At 31.1% G+C, this 17535-nt stretch overlaps 1 protein-coding gene across 11 annotated transcripts; it reads right to left on the reverse strand.

Annotated features, from left to right (window-relative positions):
• Positions 1-2694: 2694 nt before the first annotated feature.
• LOC123208392 lies at positions 2695-15419 on the reverse strand. Of its 11 annotated transcripts, XM_044625877.1 has the most exons (16): positions 14338-15419; positions 13015-13339; positions 11181-12667; positions 10468-10929; positions 9312-10037; positions 8704-9171; positions 7476-8159; positions 6438-7224; positions 5942-6003; positions 5557-5759; positions 5291-5473; positions 4206-4329; positions 4060-4134; positions 3546-3820; positions 3191-3463; positions 2695-3034 (listed from the first exon to the last, which is right to left on the reverse strand). In XM_044625877.1, the coding sequence occupies exons 1-9, from the start codon at positions 14986-14988 to the stop codon at positions 5972-5974; spliced, it is 5622 nt and encodes a 1873-aa protein (XP_044481812.1). In that variant the 5' UTR covers positions 14989-15419; the 3' UTR covers positions 2695-3034; positions 3191-3463; positions 3546-3820; positions 4060-4134; positions 4206-4329; positions 5291-5473; positions 5557-5759; positions 5942-5971. The 11 variants fall into 11 exon arrangements, with proteins under 11 accessions (XP_044481812.1, XP_044481813.1, XP_044481810.1 ...); XM_044625878.1 differs by lacking the exon at positions 4060-4134 and having other exon boundaries at positions 3546-3708; XM_044625875.1 differs by lacking the exon at positions 4060-4134 and having other exon boundaries at positions 3546-4052.
• Positions 15420-17535: the final 2116 nt, after the last annotated feature.

The following is a 17535-nucleotide window of genomic DNA, read 5'->3' on the forward strand; positions in this document are numbered from 1 at the left end:
TTTTTGTGAAGGTCATTCTTTTGGGAAAACACAGTCGTGTTTGCTTTGCAATTGGACAAATAGGACAATAAAGACAAGGAAATAAACTGCTATGGCCCATTCTTTAATGAATAATAGAACTTTTATTAATATTATTGAAAGATCGTTTGCAATGAGTAATCTGCTCATTTTTATTAAAATTAGAATTCTAGTAATACAATCCATCTTAGGCCTTAGCCGAGCCCATTATTTTGCCAGTCAAAGGGTCTTAGAAAAGACAAGTGTCGGGAAAGAATTTAAGGACATATTTGTTGCCTTTGTAAGATTGGACACAGATATCAGGTTAAATTTAAAATTTGGAACATAAAGGACATTTTTTAAGATAAGGTAAGGTGTGAGGTAGATAGTTCCAATACATGTGATTGGGGTTCTAATCCCATCAGGCATACATACTGAAACTGTGGACCTAATTGGACTATGTGAATAGAAAAAATTTTGGTGACAAACAATGTGATCACTAGCCCCTGAATCTATAAGCCAAACATCATTACTGGGAAAAAAACTATTCAGGCAGTAAGTCATACCTGTATAAGATAAGGCTAAGCTCGTGGAGGGAAGTCGATTCATCATCTGGATAAGTTGATTATATTGCTTGGGGCTGATGACTGGAGTTGAAATTGCTGATCCTGTGCCTCCAGAAGTGCTTGAAAAATGACCTATTGTGTTAGATCTAGGGCACCCATATAGTTTCCAGCATGACCCCTTTGTGTGATTTTTCCTCTTACAATATTCACAAAATAATTTTCCCTTCTTTGATGGATTATTTTGAAAATTAGCAAAAATATAGGTGCTACCTGAGTGATTGCCATAATTGTTTAGGGCCTTGTTGTCCTCATAAAGTTTGGACAAATCAGGGCCATTGCTTTTGGAGATCAAATTCTGGCCATTTATTTCTTTTAAATTTTGGCCATTTACATCTTCACATTGCTTCTTCTCATATTCGTTCACTGTAGAGAGAAATACTACCTCATTCTTCTCACCTTCATAAACAATGGATCTTTGGCTTTCTTCTTGCACCGCCAATTGAAAAGTTTGGCGTAATGAGAGTGTTGATGATGTGGTTAGCATTTGAGTCCTAAAGGTAAGAAAATTTTCATTCAATCCAAGGAGGAATTGAATAAGTCTTTATTGATCCTTGAGTTTTTTGTATTGTTTTAATGTTTTTGGTGGTTCTTTAAGTAGTTTTTCCATGACATCTAGTTCGTTCCACACGACAGAGAGTTGATTGAAAAAAACTAACACGGCTTGGTTCAGTTGTTTGATCTCTGTTAATTTATGTTTCAACGTAAAAATCTTAGCCAGATCTAATTGCCTAAGGTAAAAATCTTAGCCAAATCTAATTGCCCATGCATCTTCTTAATGTGCTCCCACATTTCTTTTGCATTCTCACTTGGAAGTAATCTAGCAGTAACCTTTTAGGTCAGAGTGTTACTGATCCAAAATCGCACAAGCATATCACATTGCATCTGGATTTTCTGCAATCGAGGTTCTGATGGAATGGTTACAGTTCCATCGATAAACCCTTCTTTGTCTTTGGTGATTAAGGCTCGACAAAAGTCTCAAGCCCACATTGCGTAATTGGTAGCCCCTGTGAGTAATTGTTTGACAAGTACCAAATCCAGCCCATCAGATGTCGTTGTGTACAAATCATCTCCGAGTTCAGGTTTGCTAAAGGGTATGGGAATGAATTGGTCTTGTGTTTGCATGTTTTGGGTTGACTTAATTAGATTTTCGGTCGGTTGTGTAGTAGCCATCGTGACAAAGCGTGGAGGGTTTTGTTTCTATGAATGTAAAGGTTTAAGGTTTCAAAAAAATGTGTGTTGACAGAAAAATTTTGTGCAAAAAAACAAGATTGATCTGAGAGCTTTGCTGGGGCTTTGAGAGGATCAATTTTCAACAGATTTTTGGTTCAGGTGAGGGGCTCTGATACCATGTCAGAAAATATAGCAAGAATAGCTTATGGATGCCGAGAATGCTACAAGATTTGAAGAAGAAGATTTTGTATTACTGTAATTGTTTTTTTTTTTTTTTTTGTATCTTTACAAGCATAGGAATACAATGAATTTATACAAAAAAGAATGTTTTGAATATGGTAATACAATGAATTGTAATAGGCTGGAAATCATGAAAGATTGATTCCAATCAAATACTACCAAATCTATTAATAGCTAGAAATCAAGGAAGATTGATGGAAATCAGGAAAGATTGATTCCAATCTAATACTACCATATCTGTTAATATGTTGGATGATATTCTCCTCGTATGGGGCGGGCTAGAGATTATTTTTAGAGTCAAGTGGTCATCCCTTCTTAGAGAACAAAAAAAGAACAAAAATTTAAGTATGAAATGATAATTGATGGACGCAAATGCAATGCAACACTAAAGAATTGAATTTTAGTTTTTGTGTTAATTATTGGGAAGATTTAAGTAAAAGGATAATACTTATTACGACTTAGGAGTTAAAATTCAAGTCTGACTAACAGAATTCAAGAAGATTAAAATAGTTAGTGGCAACCACAACTCAGGCATATTGAAGCATGCCATTAGTCCCCTTTAACATTCTCACGATCAAGTGCGCCCTGAAAACTAGAACAGGACTCTGAACAATCTGTAACATAAAAGACAACAGATTATTCAGAGTAAAAGCAGAAGCAATAGAGAAACAGGTAATGAATCTGATTATTTAATTCGAAGGACAAGGTGGTCCTTCAACATTAATGAATCTCAAAGGATCTCGGAGCTTAGCCTTAGAGGCTCCTAACATCTCCAAAAATTTATAGTTTTCTACACAAGCAGACTGTAACTGAATGTAGACTCCTTATTCAAATAATAGAAAGCAATGTGTCAGCACAAAATAGACATGACAGTTCGTGTTATCGGATTATATTTGTGTTGTTTCAGATTAACAACACATGTTGAAAATTGTCAACTCTAGCACAAACCATAAGTAATTGCTTCATCCATCCAAAAACAGAGCACCCAGGGAGTAAGTTGCCTGAAGAACATCAGTATACATTCTGAGTTTGCTTCATTGTGATCGTTGCAACGATAACAATTTGTAACAAGAAATTGCTTAACATGTTTCAAATATTCCAGGCCCATGCATATCTCATGTTTCGGTAAAACTTTAAACATTTGAGCCAAAAAATACCTGTAGTCGTATCCTTGGTTGACAACGAGAGATGCCTCTTCCTATGTCATCTCTCACCATTGTTTCAGCGCAGATATCAACTGCAAGGATATGGGAAGCCAAAAACAGAACTGAGATATATAAACTTAAAACATTTGCACAGATAAAAATCAGCCAAAGAAAGTATGGTTACAGCTCCATCAAAAAGAAATCAGACCGAAACTAGAAAACATGTTAAAGATAAGCATCTACGAGTGGATCCAGAACAATTCCTGCCTTCTCTCTTTTACTGACCTACATCATAAAATCGAAACAGTGATAAATCTTAATTACTTTGTGAAAACTGATATAGTAGCTACAACTAAAACTTTACTACCTCCTCATTCTCCATCACCAAGACTTCGGGCAGAAAAATCTAGTGTTCCCTCAGTAGCCTTTTCCGCTATATGCAGAACGTCTTGGCTTGTTTAAGGTGATGATTTTTATCTGGGGTCCAAATTCGTCTAGCTTGTAGCCGTATTTGAAAAACTTCCCATCATCTGTTGAAGAAAACAGAATCAAAAGTATCTATGTCTATATCTGGAACAATCCCTGGCTATTCTCTTTTACTGACTTCCATCATCATATCCACACAGGCAGAAAAAAAAAGCTCTGTACATATCAAATATTCACGGGAATTAATAAGGTGGCTATGACTAAAACTTCATTGAATTAAATTTAAAGAAGCCTACTTCCTTGGTTTCCAACACCAAGATATCAGGTAGAAAAATCACATGTTTCCCTCATTCATTTCTGCAAAATGCAGATCTTTTTGGCATATATAAGCCGATGTTTTCTGGGAACAAACTCATCCAACCGGTAACCATTGAAGAAAACTTTTCCCCTGTTACCTTAAGAAAATGGAAGCAAAACTGAGTACATCAGGAAACCAAACTATGATAGCACACCATGGAGAAGTCAATTAGCTGAAGAAAACGGAAGCAAAACTGAGTAAATTAGCGAATCAAACAAACATAACATAAATCTTTCATATTACCTTCCAGGCTTAACAGAAAATGAACCATAGAGTTGGGAGGGGCATTCTATGAGCAATGTCACAATCAGCTTCCGGTCTCAAATTCTTACATCTCATCTCTACAGTTGGCAATTCCACACCAACTCTACAAAGATAAACCTTTAACAGTTAAACACGAGGCAAACTATTCACATTAGAAACAGAAAACATAGGACATTATCGGTCTTACTTATTAGCATTGAAAAATAAAGAAAAACTAAAAAGAAAAAGCAAATTGATACTAACTTATAAGTACTTCAATTAATCAGACTCATTAAAGTAAAGTGCATTTGCTCAACTAAATGCTGAGTTTAAATATCAAAAGGCAAACCAATGACTCGATGTATCAAAGACTGAGGTTCCGGTAAGAATATTATTAAAGTTACAAACTTTCTTGCAAGCCAAAATAATTACAACATAAGTACTTCAATTGGCTTATGAATAATTTAATCAGGTAGATTTGTTCCAAAAGTGAAGTACATTTGTTCAACGGTGAGCACAAACTTCATGAGATCACAATATGAAAAAAGGAACTGAGCTTTCAGTAAGCAAAATCAGTAAATTTACAAGCTTGCTTGGAACCCAGAACAATTATAACAACAGTACTACAATTAAGCACATTCTTTTCATAGACCACCATAAAAAACTAATCTTTCAGCAAGAGCATTAACAAAGACAAACTGTAAAGAGGCTTCATTTTGAAGGTTGTGTACTTAGCCCAACTGGAATTTTTCACAGAATCCAATTTGTAATCAAAGAGAATAACACAATGAAAGTAAAAGCAGAAACTGTAGAGAATGAGCATTGTTTTGATATCTGAGAAGTACTTGTAAAACAAAATAACAGTGCTAAAATTTAAAAAAAAAAAAACAGACTGTATGAAATAAACTCATATAAGTTAATATGAAATTATGAATAAGATTGTGTTTAACAAATAATATTATGAATTAGTTGAACAACAGAAAGGAGAAAAATGGAAAGGTGTCCAAAGATATAGAAAATAATGAACTCCATGATTGATAAATCCGGCATACAAATTCTGTTGGTAGAGTTATTACATAGCTTACTTGAGAATATGTAAAGCTTCAGCTTTTCCTGTGTCCCATTGGATGTGTAGCTCATGAAGAAATCAGAAGAGTACATTCTAAGCAATGAAATCAAAACTTCCCCTGTCAACTGTTGATGAAAACAGAAGCACAGCAGATTCAACCGTTGAAGAAAACAGAAGCACTACAGAAACTCAGATCCAACTGGACATAAAATTACTAGACATTTAAATTGATCTCCATCAACTTATAAGAGAAATTGGATCTTTGCCAATGACAATAATGACCTGGATTTCTGGCAGCTAAGTGGACAGACCATCAATGATTTTGATAAGATTACAGAGAACATAGGCCACAGAATGCGCATGGTGTATATGGTTAGTTCAAAATTGACTGTGAATTGACCCAGGAAGCTGAATACTAGAGAAAACTTACAGGAGTCAGTGCTAAGGACAGAATCATGGCTGTTAGCCATTGGAGACACCTAACTCTGCAATAAATTTATAAGATTGGATAATATCACTATAGTTCTTCATATAATTATATCATTTTAATTTTATCCTGACAAAGTAAATATTGTCCCTAAGATTTAATTAACATCATGTTTAATTCTTAATCAATTGAATTTTGAGGAAATGTAAGAGGAAATTTATACTAATCCCACACACTTACCATGTGATTTTGCAGTTGCTACCATGGGAACTATGGGAATCTTTCCCATAACTTTGAGCAATCTGTAATGATAGAGAACAATACATAAACTTAATTGAAAAAAAAAAAAACTGTAGAGAATGAATGCTACTTTTAGTCCCTAAAATGATCAAAATATATTAGTTCAACGAAAAGATGAGGAATTTCCTCAACAATCACCTCAATAATTTAAAAAAAAAATAATTGTAGAGAATGATTGCTACTTTTAGTCTTAAAATGATCAAAATATATTAGTTCAACAAGAAGATGAGGAATTTCCCCAAAAATCACCTCAATACTTGAAAAACACATTTACTCTATCAGTTTTAATTTTAACGATTGCTTCTCTGCGCATACTTACAGGATTTTAATTAAAGACGAAATAAATAATAAGCATTGAGGATTGACTGGTATTAATTCAATAAAGGACAACAAAAGGTATACAAAAAGGTATATTAATAAATAAATGAAAACATACCATCTTGTAATTGTTGTGTGACCGAATTAAGGTCAATAGAACAATTTTCCCAATTCACCCACTCTAACCTTGGCATGTTTAAGCCTTCTCTAGAGAAAGTTTTCATTTTGGAGCATTTCCTCACATGTAATGATTCCAAGAATAGGAATTTTAAGGTGTAATTCCCAGAAAAGAAGCACGTGAGACTTTCTAAATTAAACAAGGACAACTCTTTCAATTTCTCAAAAACAATTTCACCTTTCTCCATATCTTCCTTATTTGCTAATACTTCTACCATCATTCCACATTCTTCTATTGACAAGCTTTCCAAACACACCAGACTTTTGACTGTTGAGGATGTCATTAAGTTTTGCATACCATTGCAGTGCCATACCATTAGAGACTTTAGATTTTCAAAAGATGATGATGGTAGTAAAGTCATCAAATTGTGACAATATTGTACCCATAAACATTGAAGATTATGAAGAATTGATTTGAAACGAAATTCTTGTTTCCAAATGCATTTCAAATTAAAAAGTCCTTGCAATTTTAGAACTTTTAATTTTGCTAATGCTCCATCATATTCCTCACCTTCTCCACATGAAAATATCTCTTCATATGAATTCACTTTCAATATGAGTTCTTCAAGGCTGGTAAACTTTGTAAGAATATGAATTGGAATATATGCATATTCATCCTTAATTAATTGAAGAGTTAATACTTTGCCAAAGTTCTCTTGTAACTCTCCTTGTGAAATTGACATGATATCTTTGCCACATAACGTCAATTCCTTCAAAAAGGAGTCAACCTGAAGAAAAAATAATGCAAATCAAATTAAAATTATTATATTAACATATAATAATTTTATAGATATTGGTGTGAAAGTGTTTGGTGGCTACTAGTTCAACAATAATGCTCAGCATATGCACAAGCTAATTCTTGTTTATACGATATCAAGGTCAATATTGTTTATAACACAATTTATTATAATTAATGCTGAAAATAAAATATTCTTAAAAATTGGATTACATATTTAAACTAATCATTTTGAATACAAACCTTTTCTTTATGTGCTTGTTGTATACTTGCATTCAAGTCAGTCCTCCCAATCTCTACCTCCTCTATCTCATAAAGAATTTTGTGTAACTTCGGTGTGCTTAAGATCCCTTTAGAGAAAATCTTCATATTGGGGCATCCTTTTATAATTAACTCTTCCAATGATGGAAAATTGAAAGAGTATTTCCCAGAACAAAAGCATGTAAGATTTTCTAACTGTTTAAGTAACAACTTGTTCAAATTGTTAAAAACAATTTCAGTTGTTGCATCTTCCTCGTTTTCTACTATTTCAGTTAGCATTCCACAAGATTTTATGACCATTTCTCTCAACTGTACCAAGCTTCTTGCCATTGCAGGTGTTATTAACTTCATTGTCAGCCCTCGACACTTGAATAGTATGAGAACTTTAAGACTCTGGAAAGAAGCCGAGGATGACAATAGACTCATCAATCTATTACAGAAACTTACATGTAGAGCTTCAAGATTTGGAAGATCAGAAATGCTAATAATTTCTTTGTATTGACTATCAGATAGTTGGAGCTCTTTCAAATTGTAAAATCTTTGGAGGAGTCCAAGTGGAATATTTGTTGAGTCATCATAGTAGATATTAAGAGTTTTAGTTTGACTCTGCCAGCTAATCTTTCTCACACCATCCTCCAATTCAAATACCTCCAAATTAGAATTGATCTACAAATACATCCAAACTGTTAATTTATGAAAATCTTAACCATTTGTCAAATACCAAATAAATACCGAATAAATCAATACTTAAAATCATTTGTGCAAGTGATTAAATTTTTGTTGGTATAAACTTTGTTGTTCCATAGTGGATGGTTCCCTTTTTGGACAGCTGGGATTCTTTTGGTGCTGTAACAACCAAAACTTAGTAAAATTCAACAGCCTTTGAGGCTTGCATAACATTATTCTACATGTACATTCTATTCTATTCTATGCATAACCCAACAATTGGATATACATATTCTAAACTAAAATCAAAATAAATTTAGAAAGAAAATGTTATCAAATATGTAATTCCATGAGTAAATCTGAAATCATAATCATATATCATATTACATTATAATTATTTAATAACAATTTCCTTAATTCATATATCATGCATCAGCTATAAATACACACTGTAACCTTCAATAATTAAAATTTGAATAAATGTAATAAATATGTAGAAACTTATTTTTCTTTTTCAAGATGAAATGAAATAAAAAGTCCATACCTCATACTCCAAGAAAATAGATTTCGGATCCAAAATATTAAGTTCGCTCTCCTCATTATTCTCTCTGAAGCTTAGATATTTTGAAGTGAATTTGTCACAATTTCTCACCACCAACTCTTTCAACTTTGGCCATTCTGAAGTATGCATTTCAGGATAGAAAGCAGCAAGTTCTGGTAGATCTTCAAGCTTCAATAAGGTTACATTAGGAAAGATAAACTTGACAACTGCATTTGCTCCTTCTTCTTTTGCAACAATCTCCTCTAAAACCTTACAGTTTTGTATCTTGAGTTGTTGGAGTTGGTGGAGGCTTTTGGCAATGGAAGATGGAAACGCATATTTTATGTTCTCACATTTCCAAACGATCAAGTGTGTCAAATTTTGATAGAAGGAAGTTGGATGTTGGTTGTAGCAAATCTCCATAGAATTATCATCTTTCAACGTCAACAACTTCAGATCAAGGGAGATGTCCTGCAATAAAAGTTAATTATTATTATAATATAAAGAATAATCATTTGTTTCTAATGGACTAGAAAAATGTAACAAATAATAGTTATTTGTCTTTCTTCTTAACTAACAAAACGTGTAGACTAAATTAATTGAATGAATACCTGGTTTTGCTTTTCGTATGAACTTTGTATGGCTTTATTAAGATCATTCCCCTCAATCTCTACTTCCATTTTCTCCCACTGATTATTAGTATGATTCCACCTTCGACCATAATTGATTTTGAGTAACTTTGGCGTGCATAAGCTTCCTTGAGAGAAAGTTTTCATATTGGGACATTCTTCTATAATAAACTCTTCAAATAATGAGAAACTGAAAAAGTAATTCCCTGAGGAGAAGCACGTGAGACTTTCTAACCGTTTAAATGACAACTTCTTCAAATTGTTAAAAACAATTTCACTACTTGATGTTGCATCTCCCTCTTTTTCTACTATTTCAATCAACATTCGACAGTCTGATATGCTCAATTCTCTCAACTGCACTAAGCTTTTAATTGTTGAAAGTGTTGTTAAGTTAACTAATCCATTGCAGTTACTTACTATGAGAACTTTAAGATTCTGAAAAGAAGTTGAGGATGGCAGTAGACTCAACAATTCATGGCAAAACTCTACATCTAGAACTTCAAGATTTGGAACATAAGATAGGCTCTTAATTTTTCTGTATGCACAGGAATCTAGTCTGAGCTTTTTTATACTTTTAAATATTTGAAGTAGTCCAACTGGAATACTTGCTAACTTATCTTTAGAGATTTCAAGATCTTTAGATTGACTCTTCCAAGATATATTGCTCAAACCATTCCTTAATTCCAATACCTCCAAATTGGGATTGATCTACAATTCCATCAAAACAAAATCCAATTAGTTTTTTAATTATATTCTTAGCACAAAATTTTAGTTAATGGCTACCTTTATTGATTTATTTTTAATTTAAAATCAATATTAAAATAACCTTAAAAGCCATTTATGAAAATTACGTTAAAAAAAGTGGAGTTAATGGAATGTAGACTATGTACGAGAGATGAAATTTGAGTCTCACTCAAATTAGAATATTCAAAATTGAAGACAAATAATAAGAAAATAACTCAAATTTGCAATATAAAAATATAACAGTGGAAATCATACTACTAAAAAGATATTCTAAAATTCCAATTACCAAGATAGAAATATAAGTAGTCAAACTTAAAAGGTAAAAATTTGTCGATTCATCAAACCTTGAGTGGGAAATAGTCATTCAACCATAAATAAAATAAGAGATTAATACCTTATGCTCCAAGCAAAGGAATCTCAGGTCTGAAATATGAACTTCACCCTCCTCATTATAATCTTGGAAGCCTGGATATCTTGAAGTGAATTTTTGACAGTTGTATATGCAGAAATTTTTTAACATTGGCAATTCCAAAGCATGAATTCCAAGATAGAAAACTGTAAGTTTTGGTAAATTTATAAGCTCCAATTGAGTTAACTGTGGAAAGATAGAATTAACAACTTTTTCTCCTTCTTCTTCAATGATCTTCTCTAAAGCCTCACAAGATTTTATCTCAAGGTATTGGAGTTGTTGGAGACTTTTTGTTATGGAAAATGGAAACACATATGTTATTTTATTACACCCCTTTAACATCAACTGTGTCAAATTTTGATAAGAAGAAGTTGAAAGCTGATTATCCCAAATCTTTCCAAAACTAACATTGTTCAATACCAAAGCCAACAAATTGGTGAAAATAACCTGCAATAAAAGTCAATTGTTGTTTCAATATTTATGAACTCATAAGGTAATTTAGAATATAAATAATTGATTCTTATGGATTTATCAATGACATGCAATTAATATTAACAATGTATTTTGTCTTTTATCTCTAATAATATCAACTATGGAATCAAACATAAATAAATGATATCAATTTGACAAAAAATACGTAAGCATAAGAAAAAGATAAGAATATATGTTAGAGAAATACTAGAGGTTGTAGTCAATACCTTCTTGTTAAATAATGGCATTGTTGGCATTTCATCAATATCATTTTCATAATCTGAAGATTCGGCTAAGCCTAAGAGTTCAACATTCTTGATCACATATAATTCTTCTAACTTGATAGTAGAATTGAAAATCCATTTAAATATCCTCAACCACCGCTCCTCTTTGTTGACCATTTTTGGATATTGGAAAAACCCACCACCTATTGATATGTTGTACCTTTTAAGCTCCCTAGAAAAGAAGTCTTTAGGCAACATCTTGTTATCGTTAATATCCAATTCCAAACTTGTGAGATTAGATAAGAGCATTAACTCCTTTAGTTCTTCATTGTTCCACTTAATAAGGCATCTCTTTACATAAAATTCTTCCAATTGGGAGAATTGTGATATCACATTTGGAGCAATTATTTTCAATTTCCAGCAATTGCTTAAATCTAAAAACCTTAGTTGAGTTAATTGACCCAATTCTATAGGAAACTCCATAATACATGAATGATTCAAGCTAAGGACTTTTAGTTTCTTTAGCTTTCCAATAATAGAAATATCTTCAACTTTTCTATGGTCTAAACACAATGTTTGAAGATTTATCAAAAGATCAATTGATGACGGCAATGATGATTGTTGTAGTTTGACTAAATTCAACACTGTGAGCTGTGACATCATAGTGAAGAAGTCCTCTGGGATTTCGAAAGAAGAGTTTGACATATAAAAATATTCAAGATTTAGACAATCCAAATCATTTGGCCAATCCAAATCATTTGGCCAAAGCTGACTAATAATATTACTTCTATCAAGTAAAGAGATTTTAGTGAAGAAGTCCTTTGGCATTTCGAAAGAAGAGTTTGACATATAAAAATATTCAAGATTTGGACAATCCAAATCATTTGGCCAAAGCTGACTAATAATATTACTTCTACCAAGTAAAGAGATTTTTGTGCATTTCTTGAGTTTATCCCTATCCTTCCATTCCCGTTCAACATCATTTCCCATTGTAAATACATGGTGATCCACATATGCGATTTTTATAGCAACAACACGAACAACCTCATGCATAGCAAAATGTCCACTTCTGAACCCATCTAGTAACAAAGATGTGTCTTTGAGATCGCGAATCAATTTATCTAGTCTATTCCTTGCATCTTCCATTGTTAAGTTAACACCTTCAAGTATATCCAAACACACAACATGTTTGAATAAGTCTAAAATGGAAGCATTGTTTTCCATTAGACTACAAATTAAAAAAGTCTTCTTAAGTTCATCATCTCTTAAATAATAATAACTTAACGCGATCTTCATATGTTCCTTTTCTAGCAATCCTATGAACCTTTTTGGTGGCTCTCTCAATTCTTGTAAGGCAACTTTCCAATCAGATGGATGACACCTATTTTTTAATGCTTTTGCGACTGTACAAATTACAATAGGCAATCCACCACATTCCTTGCAAATATCATTTGGTAAAGAACTCAATTCACATCTTTGAAAAGCATTACCTGCACAAGAAGCTAGAATTTTACTAATTGCATTTTGTATTTACATGCTTTTGATTCAAAAACATGACAGTTCTAATTGTTGTTAATTTCCCCTGGCAAGCTATTATCTTATCATAGAAAACAGGGAAATTGGAAACGAAACTGAAAATAACGGCATTTACCGTAGCACCATCAAAGCACTGTAAGAAGTGTTTCTTTGAATGAAAAGAATAAAACGTGTATGATACTATTTATCAGATTATTAAATTACTCTGTTTTTCTACGTGAATAATTATACAGATTTTGCCGTTACTATTTTAACTTTTTATTTATTCACGTCAAACCATAATACAAGTTAACTTTATTACCTGCTGTTTTGGTGAATAGGGTCCAAGATTCTTCTTCGTTTAAAATGCCCATCTTGAAATTTTTTGAACAATCCATTTTCTCCAACACGTCTAAGTTTCTTGTTGTGAACAGAAGTTTATTTCTTCCACGATCAGCTATGAAAGGAATTCCTATAGTCTTGCCAAATTCTAAAGGTTCCCAAATATTATCTAGAATTAGAAGAATATTCTTGTCCTTCATTCTTAAATATAGCTTCTTTGTCATTTCACTTTCGTTTTCGAATTTTAGACCCAAGTTGTCTGCAATCACTATTTGAATCTTTTTTGTATCAGGAGATTCTGTTACCTGCAGGACAGAAAAGAAATATACGCCCAATAAGAACCAGAAAGAAAAGCAAACCTTAACAGATAAACGATATTGTATTGAATGCCTCCTTAATATCGTCAAATAAATTGAGAGTAAAAAAGACTTACTCTTTTCTGAATTTTGAAAATTTACTAACCAAAAATTTATCTAAATTATCCAAGTTTCAATGGTCTTTGTTGTATACACGTCTCTTCTCTTTTTTTTTTTTAAATGTATGTATGATTGACTAATCACATTTTTTAGTGTGAGACGAAAAAATGTATGCATGATTGAAAAATGTATACATTTTTCTTTCAAATTATAATTGGTACAAAGCGCTCGCGTTGGAATAATTAAATATTATTTTAATAATTTATATTATTTAATTTATAAGATAATAAATTACAAATAGTATTATGTATATAAATTTGAATATAAATAATGATGTATTATTTACTATCTAATTAGATATTATTTTAATTTTTAATTATAATTTAAAATTATTTAATTATATAATGACATACCATCATTTGTATTTAAATTTAAATAAATTATTTATATACATAATTTTACCAATAAATTATTTCAATAATATTCAATTAAATAGTACATAATATAAACGTAATTTAATTATTATAGCTTAAAATAATTTAAAAAATTAATTTTATTTTTATTTTAAGATAAAATATTTGTACATAAAAATATTTTTATAATATAAAAAATACATATATGAGAATAAAATATGTTAACTTTAAAATAATAATTTAAAAATTAATTTTATAATTTAATAACTTAAAAATATTTTAATATATTATTAACATAAAGATGATTTTATATTATATTAAAACAAATTATATGACATAGATACATTAATTTAACTAAGTATAATATTAATATAAAATTTTTAATTTAATAAAAATATTTAAATAAAATAATATTTTATTTTATTTATCATCTAATTAATACCATCAAATAAATTAATCATATATAATAATTACCTCTACAAAAACAATCTCTTCAAAGAGCTTATCCTTCTCAGCTTTCCTACCGATTTCCTGCACAAGAGTGGTCTTCCCAGTACCACCCATCCCATAAACGCCAATCATGTACACATTCTCATCATTTAGAGCTTCCCATACATTCTTCACAATGGAGTTTCTTGATTCAAAAGCCAAATAATCATCATTAGATGTAAGCCATATCTCTGGTGGATTAACAGGAAAGGAAACACGATCGAATTCCTTTTCTTGTTGGAAGAGTGGATCGATATCATCCCACTTTAATTTGAATGCTTTCTTGCTTTGTTTGTAGTGAATGATGAAGTTGGGGCACAATCCTTTGAAACATCGTGGATTGTTTGCTTTTTCTTGAATCAACTGCTCTGCTACAGTAATCGTCTTCTCCACATCTTTCTGCCACACATTAACATCATGTTTGATCTCTTCCACATTTCTTTCAGCTGCAGTAACCTTACGTTGAATTTCGTCTCTTGTATTCTTCAACTTATCAACTTCCTTTTCCAGAATTTTGAAATTGGTAGTGTAGTTGTACAAGTACTTAAATTGATGCCAAATCGGAGCAGCCAACCGTTTGCCAACTTCGAGGACAGGACTCACCACCCTCCCAATACTCCCAGCAACATCAACCATTTTTTAAACTATTTTCAGGTTTCAAAAGCAGAAGAGAAGTAAAGAAAATAAAAATAATTAAAGCACAACTGCGGAAATTAAAAATAAACAAGAGAAACGGATTTTTTTTTCTGGTAATTGAGAAATAACCGAACGCGAAAAGGTTTTTTTTTGGAAGAAATCAGAAAAATTTTTCAAGAAAAAAGAAAACAGAAATTAGGGGAAAAAAAAGCTGAAATAAAGAAAGTGAAAGAGAGAAAGTAACAAGGCAAGTAAGGTGCAAACAGAGGAAATCAATGGATGCTGTTTCAGAGAGGTTTGTGAGTGAAAGTATTTCAGAATGATTGAAAGAGAAGAAATCTGAAGATGATAAAGAGAGATTGCAGTGAACAAGAATCAGTTGCTTTTAAGTTTACTGTAAATGATGGATTATCATCTCAATTCTTTAATAACATGAAATGAAAGCTCTACCAAATTCAATTGATTTGATATTGAAAATTACCATTGACCTCATTAATTAATTTGTGGTGGAAAAAGAGAAGTAGATAGATAATTAATCTGACAAAGACAAAAGCACCTTCTAGGAACCAGCCACGACAGAGACTTTACTCTTCAAATATCTCCACTGAAAATATGAAAATATCTCAAGTAAAATAACAAATTTTGTCATGTAGGAGGATTTTGAATTAATTCTTTAACCTTTTTTTTTTTTAATTTTGGAGAGTAAATTTTACTCCCATTTATCTTCATCTCTCTTCCCTGCTTTTTGTAAGAAGAAGAAGAGACATTGCACTGGAAACTCACAACATGAATAGGGTTGATATTAAGGTCTTTGTCATTTGAAGAGTGGACTCAGGACTGTGGACAATTTCACTCAGTTTTAATGTTATTTTAAATAATTATTAAAACGATATGATATTATATATTATCAATTAAAACATTATAAAAAATCATGTATTGATCATATGACAAATATGAGATTTGAATTATGAATTAAAACTAAATTTAAACTAACTCATTTTTATTTTAACATGAATATTTTTCATTCCACTTCTAATTTACATGAAAATCGAAGAGATCAATTTAAATTCTAAAAGAGCTATTCAAGCATCAAGTATGGTTTCCAACTGAAAAGTAAGTTATGATGACATACGTTTTCAGCCACAATAGACTTTAACAAGACATTACTCAGAGACTTTCAACGGGAGAAAGACTAAGATATAATTTTTCATCCTTGTGGTTTCAGATTATTACATGTTAGTCCAACTATTTCAAATATTATAATTTTGTCCCTTTGTTTTTCAAATTATAATTAGTTTAGTTTTACGCTTTTTGATAATCTTTTTTAAGTCTATTCCACCGATTGTTAGTAAAACAGATAGATATAAAATGATACATCTCAAAAATATCATAAACCAAAAAGTTTTATCCTAAAGCAACAAAAATTCCTAAATCATAAACAAGCACTTTTTATTGCTTTTCTTTATAATAGAGGGGACAATGGGCCGAGCTGTGCCGGATAAAAAATGATGAGGTTCAATGTGTCACAAGTTGTATTGTGCCATGCTAAAACCTAAACACCCACAACTTAGCCATGTCACAACAGGTTGTGCCTTTGTGATTTTAGGAATTTTTGTTATAATTTTAGGAATTCCTAAAATTATAACTAAAAAAGTTGTATTGTGCTATGCTAAAACCTAAAATTGTAAAAAGAAAGTACCTTCACATAATGAATGATAAAAGCCCTATGAGATTTCTAAAGCAACAAAAATACATCTCTATATATTAATAATACAACATTTATTGATATAAATTGTTGTTTATTGCAATTAGAAATTTTTTTTTATTTCACAATTGGTAGGATTGTAGTCATTCTTTAAAGGGAAAATATTTAGATTTATCCATTTTAAATTTAGTAAATATTTATAACTATTACATGGAAAATTCTTTAACAAAACTTAGACAAAAGAAGATTGTCCGCTACGCATCATCAAGTCAACAATAACTAAACATGTCATTTATCACAGATCATCTCAAAGTCTTGGAAAAGAGTCACGTCGTTTAGAACCAATGGCAAAAGCATGACATAATAGCTAAATATGTGAAGGTACTTTCTTTTTACATCTCGTGGCTATATCAAAAAATAATCATTTCTATCAAAATGAGATTATCTCTTTAATATAATTATCTTACTCTATTAAAGACTTATAATAAGAGTAAATCTCTACGAACTTTTTGTATCTCAATTGTATACACAGTTGAAACCTTGTTACTTAATTTTACAAATATAAAGGATTCGATAGAGATAAAAGACTTCAATTAGTCTTCAGAGATTAGACATATGTTCTCTTGTATTATATTGCTAAAATCTTAATAATAAGATCCGAATAACATAACCATAGATATAAAATTTGGAACAACAAATCAAACAAAATTCAAAGTGACATCGTTTTATCAATAAATCACAAACTCAAGATATAAATTTAACTGAATCAAATTTATTCGAACTAAATTCAAACTACCTTTAATTTTGGAACTAGGACCGAGGGGCTGGGGGTATTTGATATG

This window comes from Mangifera indica, chromosome 2 (genome assembly GCF_011075055.1).
Source record: "Mangifera indica cultivar Alphonso chromosome 2, CATAS_Mindica_2.1, whole genome shotgun sequence".
In the NCBI taxonomy this organism is placed as follows: Eukaryota; Viridiplantae; Streptophyta; class Magnoliopsida; order Sapindales; family Anacardiaceae; genus Mangifera; species Mangifera indica.